Source organism: Polypterus senegalus, chromosome 3, assembly GCF_016835505.1.
Source record: "Polypterus senegalus isolate Bchr_013 chromosome 3, ASM1683550v1, whole genome shotgun sequence".
Taxonomy (NCBI): Eukaryota; Metazoa; Chordata; class Cladistia; order Polypteriformes; family Polypteridae; genus Polypterus; species Polypterus senegalus.
In genome coordinates, this window is record NC_053156.1 from 145,417,057 (window position 1) to 145,430,221 (window position 13,165).

Sequence of the window (13,165 nt, forward strand, 5' to 3'; positions counted from 1 at the left end):
CTTCTGGGTGAGTGTCCATTGGTTCTCAGCTGTCACACACACAAAGACTTAAGAAAATCCTGTCGGATTTTGCTAGGATGAGTTCCTTATAGGTTAAGAAGCTACTGGGTATTTCAAACTGCATGACTTGAGGTCACAACTGCCTGCAACTCACAAAGAATAAGTAAGTGAAACCAGCAAATGAAAATCGCTAGATAACAGCAACATTTATTTATATAGCACATTTTCATACTAATAATGTAGCTCAAAGTGCTTTACATAATGAAGAAAAAAGAAATAAAAGACAAAGTAAGAATTAGAATAAGACAACACTAATTAACATAGAATAAGAATAAGGTCTGATGGCCAGGGATGACAGAAAAAAAAAAAAAAACTCCAGACACTACTAGATAGTAGTGTAGTATTATAGGGCCTTTATCTGTTAGCTAAACAACCACACTTTACACACTGCATTGTCTACTCTTGTTTTTCACACTTATGTTCTTATGTTAGAAGTCCATGAAAGCTTGCTGTTTGATGAAATTGTATGACATATACTACCCTGTTAAATTTAGGCAGCTTGTTCCAGTGGAACAGGCTTTTCTTTTTCTTCTTCTTTTTGTTCTTGAGCATGAATCCCACCTGGTGTGTATTTTTGAAAGTGCTAAGAACCGCTAAGAGGCATTCTGTCATAATGAAATTAACACACAGTGAGTGAGGTTTGCTATATTGTGCTTCATTTATTTTAATCTATTGTTACTTTCTAATTCCTTAATTAAAACCAATAACTGCATTAAAGGCTTACAGAGGAAGGAGCACACTGCACTGGGACTTCTTTTCCTCAGGGACAACCAAGGGAGAAATGTGGGGCAGAAGAAAGCAGTTGTTATTAATTTAGGGCTGGGAGCTCATTAAAGACTACTCAGTGAAAGCGTTAAAGGCTTTTTAACATTTTTATGAGTGAGAGGTGTGGTGCTGCAGTAGTCAAAGCAGCTGCCTCACAACAAACGGGACCAGATCTTGCTTTACAGAATTGTCAATCTCCATAGACAGTTTGCAGATTCTAGATCTAGTTCTAGATTCATAGCAGAAGACACTTGGTTTAGATAAATGCGTCACATCACATCATCTTCCCAACCTAAAATGTCAAACACATTTTCATTGCTTTTTGTATTCTCACATTTCAAATCTTATATGCACAACAAGGTGGTGCTGGGTTAGTGCTGCTGCTTCACAGCTCCAGAATTTGATTCCTGGACTCAGTGTCATAATTAAGTTTTTGTGTGCTTCCTGTAGATTTTGTGCAGTTACTTGTTTCCTTCCAAATCCCAAAACCATTTCTGATAGGTTATTGAATGCCCATGAGCTGGTGCATTATTAGCGAGTTTGACTTTTTTGTTTTTTTATCAAGATATTTTATGCCTCCTTAATGCAGTTGTCCAGACGTGGTAAGCACATTCGATCAGCTTCCCTCTAGAATTAAATACTAATATGATGCAGATGCAGATGCATCTGTCCATCCATCCATCAGTTTATCCTTTTTTAAGCCTACTGTGTACAGTATGTGTACAGTATATCATAGGACAATACTCAGTCATTTTCTCATTTTCCTCCATTAAAATCCACTTTTTTTATTTTTCTCATTGTAAAGCAGAAAAACATGTACTTTTTGATCCTTAAAAGACATCTCCCCCACCAGTGCAGCAATAAAAATTGTCCCTAGTGTGTGGTTAAGTAAAGTGACTAACGAACAAGAAGCTGAAAAAGCAATAAGAAAGAATTTAGAAGTACTCTGAAACGGTAAACTCTTAATTTTAAACTGCTTCCTCCTTCTCATCTACTGTATAACTGCTACAAGCGTTATATGACAACAGCTTCATCCGTACTGAATATTACTTGATCCTTAGTTTCTTTCATTTTTTTTTTCTGCAAATTTTATACTGCTTTGTATGGAAAATTGTTTTAAAAGCATGCAAAGCACAGATGTCCAAGCACTAATTGACAAGCTTTTAAATTGTGCAACTGATACTATCATTTTGAATGTCCAGATAAGAACTGGAGTGGAAAAAAGAGCACATTATATTCAGATCACATTTCCTGGGTTAAAGGAGTACACTTTTGTGCCACCTCTTCCGTCAGCTGTTGACTTCCTAAGTGTCCCAGACAGCTAGATGTCTGTCTGCTGCTATCACCACTGGCTTGTCCTGCTCTCTCTTCTTAAAGACTGCTGCCTGCTAATGGCTCAGCCTCGACAAAGACGCCACTTTCAGCAGGATGTCGTGATCGGCTTCCAGCCAGGATGTTGTAGAGGATGAGGAGGGTCAGAGTCAGGCACTGCAGCCGGCACTGACTGCTTCTTAAAACCCATGTCACGCTCCTGTGACAAGCAGGCCTCTGTGCTTGTTTGAACTGTCCCTCCCAATTAGCGGTAATAAGTGACTCTGTAAGGGTGAGCAAACACAGTGTATTCCCCCCCCCCCACCTCCCCGCGTTTAGCAGCCCATGAAAATCCCAAGAGCACAACCCTGCTAATAGACAGAGAAAGCCAAATGCATCTCGTTCTGAGCAAACAAGTGCTAGCAAAGAGGCAAATTAATGACAAGTCATTTGAAGAGTTTGCCTGAAATTATTTTACCCCAGTCTTTCCACTAAAGAATTGATTAGCCTCTACTCGATCAAAGTGCCTGAATCAATAAAAAAACACCCAGGGAAAGCATTCTATGACTCTCTTTATTTAAAGCTCCTTTATAAAGAGGGAGGGAAGAAGGAAATAAATACAAGTTAAATTCACATGGGTATAAATATCTAGATCTGAAGAGAACGGGAAGAGACGACAAGTTCTGGAAAACCTGTACGATCATCCATCTTCCTCGCAAAGCAGATGTGATCTCCCTCACCAATGACTATTTCCGCAGTCGTGAAGACTTCTAGATTGCCCAGCACATGTCCTCCTATAGTTTTGCCATCTTTATCAGCCAGGCAGATGTGTAAGTGAGCCTCTTCATTCAGTGTGCCAACTAAGGAGACAATCTCACAATTTTCATTGAGATGAATCACCTACAAGAGAATAAAGACATGCATTATTTATTAAAATTAATTTATACAATGAACCCTACTTTATAAAAATCTTTCCACACAAAACATGAAGCTGAACATGGTTAAAGTACATCACTAGTCTACTAGGGTGAACTCTCCAATGATCATTAAGCAGTCTGTATGAAGCATGTGGTTCATTAAGTATTGAGAAAAGTTGTTTTTCCTGTACTAGCACCGAGTACATTGTGTATTCAGGGGCATTTTTTTTCTGTAGACTTTTAATCTTTGTAAATAACTGTAATTAGCATTACAACACATATATAAAAATAGGTCATACACTGCTGTTGAATATAAATTGTCTCATTTAAAATATTTCCAAATAAAGCAAAGAAAATATTTGTTTAAACAGAGTTAAAAGAATGTGTGTGTTTGTGTGTGTCTTCACCCTGTGATGGGCTAGCACACTGTTTAGGAATTGCTCCTATTTTGAACCCAATGTGTGCTAGTATACGCTGAATAAGAGGGATGAGAAGATGGATGTATAATATAATATTATATAATAAAATATAATACAGTATATGCCATCCATCCACCCATTATCCACCGCTTATCCGAGGTCGGGTCGCGGGGGCAGCAGCCTATGCATGGAAGCCAAGACCTCCCTCTCCCCAGCCACCTACTCCAGTTCCTCTGGGGGTACCCCGAGGTGTTCCCAGGCCAGCCAGGAGATATAATCCCTCCAGCATGTCCTGGGTCTGCCCCGTGGCCTTCTCCCAGTGGGACATGCCCGGAATACCCCCCCAGGAAAGCATCCAGGGGGATCCTGACCAGATGCCCAAACCACCTCAACTGACTTCTCTCAATGAGGAGGAGCAGCGACTCTACTCCGAGTCTCTCCTGAATAACTGAACTCCTCACCCTATCTCTAGGGAAAAGTCCAGCCACCCTGCGGAGAAAACTCATTTCAGCCGCTTGTATCCGCGATCTTGCTGTTTCGGTCACTACCCAAAGCTCGTGGCCATAGGTGAGGGTAGGAACGTAGATTGACTGGTAAATCGCCTTTTGGCTCGGCTCTCTCTTCACCACGATGGGCTGTTGCAGAGCCCGCATTACTGCGGATGCCGCACTGATCCGTCTGTCAACCTCCCGCTCCATTCTTCCCTCACTCGTGAACAAGGCCCTGAGATACTTGAACTCCTCCACTCGAGGCAGTAATGTGTTCCCAACCCGGAGAGAGCATTCTACCCTTTTCCGGCTAAGAACTATGGTCTCGGATTTAGAGGTGCTGACTCTCATCCCCACCACTTCACACTCGGCTGCGAAAAGCTCCAATGAGAGCTGGAGATCACTGTCCGATGAAGCCAATAGAACCATGTCATCCGCAAATAGCAGAGATGAGATTCTGAGGTCACCGAACACCGAACAAGACCCCCTCCACTCCTTAGCTGAGGCTAGAAATTCTGTCCATAAAACTTATGAACAGAATCGGTGACAAAGGGCAGCCCTGGTGGAGTCCAACCTCAACAGGAAACAAGTTTGACTTATTACCGGCAATGCGGACCAAGCTTTTGCTCCTCCTGTACAGGGACTGAATGGCTCATAACGACGAGCCTTGTACCCCGTACTCTTGGAGCACATCCCACAGGATACTTGGAGGGACACGGTGGATTGCCTTCTCCAAATCCACAAAACACATGTGGACTGGTTGGGAAAACTCCCAAGCCCCCTCCAGGATCCTGGCCAAGGTGTAGAGCTGGTCCAGTGTTCCATGGCCGGGACGGAATCCACATTGTTCATCTTGAATCCGAGATTCGACCATCGACCAAACTCTCTTCTCCAGCACCCCTGAATAGACCTTACTGGGGAGGCTGAGGAGTGTTATCCCCCTATAGTTGGAGCACATCCTCCGGTAACCCTTCTTAAAAAGAGGGACCACCACCCCTGTTTGCCAGTCCAGAGGCACTGCCCCCGATGTCCATGCAATGTTGCAGAGACGTGCCAACCAGGACAGCCCCACAACATCCAGAGCCTTCAGGAACCCAGGGTGAAACTCGTCCACCCCAGGGGCTCCACTACCTCGGCCCCGATAAAGACAGGCCCCCCCTGGAGTCCTCTAGCTCTGCTTCCTCTAAGGAAGACATGCTGGTGGGATTGAGAAAATCCCCAAAGTATTCCTTCCACCGGTCAATAACGTCTGCAGTTTAAGTCACCATGGCCCCATCTCCACTGTACACAGTGTTGGTGGAGAACCGCTTCCCCTCCTGAGGCGCCTGACTGTTTGCCAGAACCTTCTCGGTGCCAACAGAAAGTCATTTTCCATGGCTTCCCCAAACTCCTCCCATACCCGAGTTTTTGCCTCTGCAACAGCCGATGCCGCTACACGCTTGGCCGCCGGTACCCCTCAGCTGCCTCTGGAGTGCCACTGGTCAACCTGACCCGATAGGACCATCCTTCTTGGTTCGAGGCCTTGCTGTGGCAGAAGGGCTTGCTTATGGCCCCCTGGCTCAAGGCCTGCACGTTGGGGTTCTCCCCATTGGACGATAGGGTTGCTTCCCTGCGCCTTCGAGTTGGGGGAAGGACTCGCAGACTGTTGTTTGCGCTTCTGCGCCAAACGACAGTTCAGAGTACCCAGCCTTCTTGGGAGTCCCAGGAAGAAGTGCTGCGAGGCGCAGCTCCTGGGGACTCTATTGTCCTGCTGGGATACTTAAATGCTCATGTCGGCAACGACAGTGAAACCTGGAGAGGTGTGATTGGGAGGAATGGCCTCCCTGATCTAAACTCACGTGGTGTAAAGTTGTTGGATTTCTGTTCTGGTCATAGATTGTCCATAACGAACACCTTGTTCGAGCATAAGGGTGTCCATAAGTGCACTTGGTGCCAGGATGCCCGAGGTCGCAGCTTGATGATCGACTTTGTAATCGTGTCATCAGATCTGCGACCTTATGTCTTGGACACTCAGGTGAAGAGAGGGGCTGAGCTGTCAACTGATCAACACCTGGTGGTAAGCTGGATGAGGTGGGAGAGGCTGCCAGACAGACCAGGCAGACCCAAGCATATAATAAAGGTGTGCTGGGAACGACTGGAGGAGGAACCGGTCAGAAAGATCTTTAACTGCCACCTCCGGCAGAACTTCAACCTCATTCCGAGGGAGGCGAAGGACATTGAGTCTGAATGGGCCATGTTCCGAACCTCCATTGTCAAAGCAGCAGAACGGAGCTGTGGCCGCAAGGTTGTCGATGCCTCTCGTGGCAGCAATCCACAAACCCAGTGGTGGACACCTAAGGTTCAAGAGGCCATCAAGCTGAAAAAAAAGAGTCCTAATACAGTATATGTAAGAGCCAAATTTTTAAATTTTAGCCAAATTATCATCTACAGATTGTTAAGGAGTAACGTTTGACATTTTTGAGAGAAAAATCAAAGCTTGATGTGTTTTAGAGGTTAGCTGATTGCCAGAGATATCATGGCCATTTGTTTTTCTCCCCACGCGGGGAACACTCTCCTGTCAGAACTGAACATGAATATAGTGCCTATATCTATTGATTTTTAAAGTCTGTCCTGTTTCATTACTATGTGGGCACAGCCACAGGGTACAGGTAGTATAATATAATTTTGGAAGTGTATGAGTTTGTCTGTCCAACCTGGAAGTACAAGGCTACAGCATGAAGCTCAAAGAAAGCGACTCTGTCACCAAAGTGAAACCGCTGAAAAAAGAGAAAAACTCACTTAGCCATTAATACACAAGCGAGGCAAGCAAACCAAAACCTCCCAGGTAGAGAGAAACCCTTTTTTTCGCTAATGCACAACCGATGTGATTGATTGATTGAAGTGCCAGAATCCATAGTTTCTAGGAGCCCGGGCTTTTTTACAGCACAGGCTAACACATTGAGTATAAAATAATATCTAAAAGGCACAGTCTCTTTGTTTGCTTTTTATTCACAGCTTTATTTTCCAAGCCACTGAATTTAAAATTTGGCATCCAGGTTCTTCTTAACAAAAAGGTTTTGACATATCACTTTCAGCCTTGGACTCTCAGGGGCAGCAGGTATGGTTTGAGTTTGGAAAAATGTTATGAAATATATGTGTGTGATCTACTGAGAGAGACTTAAGAAATCCGGGTTCAAATCCAGTCCATCATGTTTAATGTTTTCTTTAATGAAGTACTGTCATACCCCCAAGCCAGCCCAGGTTGGGTCATATTGCCTACAGAGTTTATATTGAAATATGGTGGGTGGGTCCATGATGAATGGTATTCAGAATTCTACACACAACACCCCATAATGACAACGTGAAAAAAGTTTACTTGAGGTTTTTGTAAATTTGTTAAAAATAAAAAAATTGAGAAAGCACATGTACATAAGTATTCACAGCCTTTGCCATGAAGCTCAAAATTGAGCTCAGGTGCATCCTGTTTCCCCTGATCATCTTTGAGATGTTTCTGCAGCTTAATTGAAGTCCACCTGTGGTAAATTCAGTTGATTGGACATGATTTGGAGTGGAGAGAGGAGAACGTTCCAGAAGGACAACCATCTCTGCAGCAATCCACCAATCAGGCCTGTATGGTAGAGTGGCCAGGCGGAAGCCACTCCTTAGTAAAAGGCACATGGCAGCCTGCCTGGAGTTTGCCAAAAGGCACCTGAAGGACTCTCAGACCATGAGAAACAAAATTCTCTGGTCTGATGAGACAAAGATTGAACTCTTTAGTGTGAATGCTAGGCGTCACGTTTGGAGGAAACCAGGCACCGCTCATCACCAGGCCAATACCATCCCTACAGTGAAGTATGGTGGTGGCAGCATCATGCTGTGGGGATGTTTTTAAGCGGCAGGAACTGGGAGACTAGTCAGGATAAAGGGAAAGATGAGTGCACCAATGTACAGCGACATCCTGGATGAAAACCTGCTCCAGAGCGCTCTTGACCTCAGACTGGGGCGACGGTTCATCTTTCAGCAGGACAACAACCCTAAGCACACAGCCAAGATATCAAAGGAGTGGCTTCAGGACAACTCTGTGAATGTCCTTGAATTGCCCAGCCAGAGCCCAGACTTGAATCCGATTGAACATCTCTGGAGAGATCTTTAAATGGCTGTGCACCGACACTTTCCATCCAACCTGATGGAGCTTGAGAGGTGCTGCAAAGAGGAATGGGCGAAACTGGCCAAGGATAGGTGTGCCAAGCTTGTGGCGTCATATTCAAAAAGACTTTAGGCTGTAATTGCTGCCAAAGGTGCATCGACAAAGTATTGAGCAAAGGCTATGAATACTTATGTACATGTGATTTCTCAGTTTTTTACTTTTAATAAATTTGCAAAAACCTCAAGTAAACTTTTTCACATTGTCATTATGGGGTGTTGTGTGTAGAATTCTGAGGAAAAAAATGAATTTAATCAATTTTGGAATAAGGCTGTAACATAACAAAATGTGGAAAAAGTGATGCACTGTGAATACTTTCCGGATGCACTGTATTTTGAATATATTTGTAAATACTTTTTACCTGAGCAACGCCAGGTAACATGCCCTAGTCGATTTTTCTTTGTGTACTCCAATATTCTTCCAAACCTCAAAGTCGTGTGGGTTATGGGGACTAGTGACTGTGAATGCGTGTGAAGGTCATGGACCTGCATCTATAATTGGTGCTTGCTTCGTGCGTGTTGATGGCAACAACTCTCTAATATGAAAAAAGTAGGTTTCAGAAAATGGATGGATATATATTATGTGGATAAATAAATGAATAAACACAGTAATGAAATGTTTGACACATAACCTGGCACACTCTGTTGAGCCTCTGATTGCTTGATGGACAGGAATGTAACCCATCAGTTACTCAGGACAAATGTCCATATCCAGTGAATATTAAAAAATCAATTATCCTTCTGTTTTTTCTTTAAATCTATTTCATACATCACAGGACTGCAGTTCTGGATGGGCAACCAACCCACTCATACATGCCCATGCTTGTCATACATGGCTAAATTAGCCACTAGTCCACTGGGAGTCCCACTTTCAGAAATGAGTTTTGCTTAATAGTCTCTTCAGTCCTCACCGAGTATAAACGCAAACAGCCAAATTCCCCAAATGAAAAAAAAATCCTGAGCTAATAATGAGGGGATGTGAAAGTGACTCCATTGATCACAAATCATCCAAAAATCAATAAGCACAATGGGTGGTGCACTTTGTCAAAGCCATTCACCATAATCAAGGGAATGAAAGTTGAGTACTATCTCAGAAGCACAGCAAACGGGTCTATTAATGAACTTAATTAAATTTTAAAAAAGAAAAGCATTTGTTTTATATGTTTTATACTTTAAAGGAAAAATAACAATCTTGTGAAATTCTCTATTTAAGAAAATCTGAAAATTAAAAAAAAAAACAAATGTGCATGCAATAAACAAATACTTACAAAGCTTCACATTCTAAGAACTGTTGTATAAAGCACTCTATCTTTCCAAAACATAAACTACAAAGGGACCATGCTTTAACAAATTTACAAAGTGATCTTCTCTTATACTATAAATTATGAAAAGAGATCAAATGTGACAGATGTCATTCATTTTGAAAAAGGGTAAAGAAACAACTGCAGAAACCTGTAGTAGCGTACAGCATGTTTAAATCCAAATGGCATGTGATATTTTTTTGATCATTCACAAATCACAAAATGCAATTGGCTGACCTAAGTGCTGCCATGTCACATACCCAATCCTCCTTCATTATCCACATTTTTCCATTTGTAACATGAAGTGATTAAGAATGTGCATAGGACTCCATAAACACTGCACAGAAGAAAAAATTATCTATCCTTTTTTTAATACCCTTACCTGATTTTTTTTTCTAATTACACATTATCACATTTTTGAAGTTCTTATTCAACAATAGTATACCTAACCAAATCCTGGAGTCCTGGGTACTCAGAGTATTGACTGTTATAACTATAAAGTGAGTTATGAGGAAAAATGAAATGAGCTGAACCGTTTCAGTTTAAGCAAACATAGACTAAGAGGTGACATGACTGACGTGTTTAAAAATATGAAAGGAGTTAGCAAAGTGGAGCCAGGCTGTTACTTTAAAATGACAATGGAAGCATGTAAAGTGTAAATTTTGTACAAACATTGGAAAGATATACAGACAAGCAATTTGAGCACTTAAGATATTGTATCTAAGTGCACTGTGCCATTGTGGCACTCGTTTGAGTTAATAAAGTTAATAAAGCTATTGTAATAATAATAATCATATCCTACACTCCTTTTTCCATACAAACAACTGTAAGCCTACTTTTGCCCACCCCTCTATATAGATATATGGAATAAACGTGGTAGACAGTAGGACTTTAGGGACATTTAAAATTTACCTTGGGTAATTTTGGAGGAATTAGGCAGATAGGATTGGTGAGCTTTGTTGGGTTGAATGATCTGTTCAGAATTTTATGAATGTTCTAAAAAAGACCTTATATACTGTATAATATAAACTAATTTTGTAATGGGTGACTTAGTTGCCCAGTGTGCACCAATACTGCCTCAGAGATCCAGCAATCCAGTGTACCATCAAGGGACAGGCTCTGAAACTTGTGAGTGTGAACTGAGTTTGAACATGGGAGGATTATATTATATTATATTACAGTATAGTATATTATATCTTTTGTTTCTGCAGATTATGAATACCCCTATATATCCAAATTGTTCACAATATTGCCAGCACACACACATATTTCATTTCAAGAATGAAATGAAAAAAAAACTAAATTCAGTACTTTCATAACAAATTTAAACTGTTTATTTATACATGTGTGAGCTAGTAAATATTTAACACTTTTTGTCTAAAATACATCAAATAAGTGTACATTAATAATAATATTATTTAAAGCCACTTTAGCCAAGTAATTCTCAATGGTAAGTTTTCAATGCAGATAGTATATAGTGTACTGTAGGTTATTTACTGTATATGTGCCATCACACTGTGCACATGTGTATGCCCACCATTAATTCAACAATGGCTGCTCCAATCTTGATCAGACCTTGAGAGTTTACTTACTTAGCCATTGCGACCGTGCTTTCATTTCAAGTGGGTTTTTAATTCCCCATCCCCTTCCCGTCGACTGGCTGTACCCATTCAAATAAACTGCTTAACTACTGAACTATCCATGACTAAAACTGTAAAAAAAAAAAAAAGTATGGAAGATGGCCAATACCTATAGTTAAAAATTTAAATTGAGAACAAGTCAAAGAATGAGTGTTCTGTTTCTAAAATGCAGCACAGATACAGAAGCTCATTCAGGTCAGACCAGAACTGACCAGTTATGTTACAGAAATTAAAGTAGAACAATGCTCCGGCTTAGCTTTGCATTGTTCAGATGTAAGGCATTAATAAAGAAATGGAACACAATTCAGGTTTAATCAAAGAAGAGGTAAAATGATTATACTTGCCCTACAAAATGATCGATATGCATGTTGTTGACTATCAAGCTGCTCACTCTTCCAGAGGCTTTGCGATCATTTCAGTGAGATTTTATAAGATTTTCAAAACAACATAAAATGAATTAAAACAAAGCATGTGAACAAAAGTGGCAAACCTCTCTCTCTATTATCCTGTCTCCATGTTGCAGAATGCAGACAGGATTAAAAGAGGATTTTCCTTCTATTTTAAAGGTGGCATTGAAGATTAGACCCTATGCCAAAAATTGAGGGGGGGAAAACTACTATGGAAACACTTAATTGATTTCCGTTCAACTGTTTACTTCTACAGCAGACTCCGAGAGCACAACAACAGTGGCCTTACCACAAACTGTCTTGCCAAGTACCTCATTAGTATTCAACGCAGTGGCATTTGCCAGTCTAAGTGTTGCCTTGGTGACGCTGCCCACACAAGTGATGACAAATGGTGCTTTCAGCTTCTTCTGCTCCACAAATCTGACCAGGCAGCTTAAGATTTCCTCGCCAGGGCCAAGACGCAGGGCGTAGACAGACAGGGCACTGGGACCAGCCTGGGGAGAAGGTTTTGGATTAGTGAGAATGTGTAAGATCAAGTTACTAAACATCATACATGCTAATTGTGTACAACACGATGCTGAGCAGTATGTTTTTCCTTGGTTTTGAGGGAGTGAGGGCTTTTCCATCAATTTTATAATATGTACTTCAGATAAGGAGGATATCAAAATGCAGCAGTCACTTAATTAAATATCTGTAAAGTTACAGGTCACACTCTAAAAATTCCAAGAATGACTCTCAATATACAAATAACTATCTGTTCATTGTGACTCATCTAGCTAACAAATACTATTAAAAATCTAATTAGAAGGCATAAATAAATAAAGTTCAGCTGATATGTCGATTTAAAACTTGTCTCAACAAATTACTTGTATTGTTAGATTTGCAAACACAGACTAACTCTTAGGAAGAAGGCATTAAAGGAAACATAAGAAGTGGCAGAGACTAAACCTGTTATTTTTACCCAATAGTTTTTATCTTTGCAAGTGATAATGAATTTCAGCCCCTTGATTTGTAAATATATAAGTCCCACCACTTCTGCTATGTATATAAAGTGACCACAGAACGGCAGTATTTTTTTTTTTAGAAAAAAAAAATTCAAACGCAATAGAATAATTAAAAAAACTAGGGGGCTTTGCCCCCTGCTCGCAAACCCCACAGACTGTGCTACGTGCCAACTACTTCGTGCTTCTGCTACTCACGTACGTGGATTTCACTTTCATCAAACAACAAATCTTTTATTTCTCATGGATACGCCTCTTCATTGGGAAGAAACACTCCTCTTCCCTGAAGGCAACACGAGTTAGACGATCTACAAGACTCTGACTTAAAGTTTAAATCCGAACAATATATTTGATCTCTTTTCATTGTTCTGTTATTTCACCGAGTAATAATTTCTATTTGCTTGCGCTAATGCAATCTTTACTATCACTTTTTTTTAAACTTTCGAATATTAGTACTTTCATTATTTCTAACCTACTCTGCAGGTGTATTGCATCAACATTTTTTAATTCTTTATGGCTGGGATTGGCTCTACCCTGTATTTTCATCTACTCAGGTGTTTGTCTTTTATTTCATCTACTCTTTGGGCGTGGTTAAATTTCTTGGCACAAAGTCTCATCTCACGGATGTGAAAGTATCTCTCTGAAAAAGTCATGTCTCGTTCCAGGCTAAAAAG

At 41.0% G+C, this 13,165-nt stretch overlaps 1 protein-coding gene across 2 annotated transcripts in view; it reads right to left on the reverse strand.

Annotated features, from left to right (window-relative positions):
* Positions 1–2,691: 2,691 nt before the first annotated feature.
* LOC120525602 (bifunctional protein GlmU-like) overlaps positions 2,692–13,165 on the reverse strand; it is a 167,393-nt gene continuing 156,919 nt past the window's right edge. For both annotated transcript variants that reach the window (XR_005632982.1, XM_039748026.1), the window contains exons 2-3: positions 11,802–11,984; positions 2,692–3,036 (exon numbers count right to left, since the gene is read on the reverse strand). Coding sequence is in view for 1 of the 2 variants with exons in the window: in XM_039748026.1 (XP_039603960.1) it covers positions 2,785–3,036; positions 11,802–11,984 (435 nt within the window). In the remaining variant the exon portion in view is untranslated. The remainder of the gene's footprint in view (positions 3,037–11,801; positions 11,985–13,165) is intronic.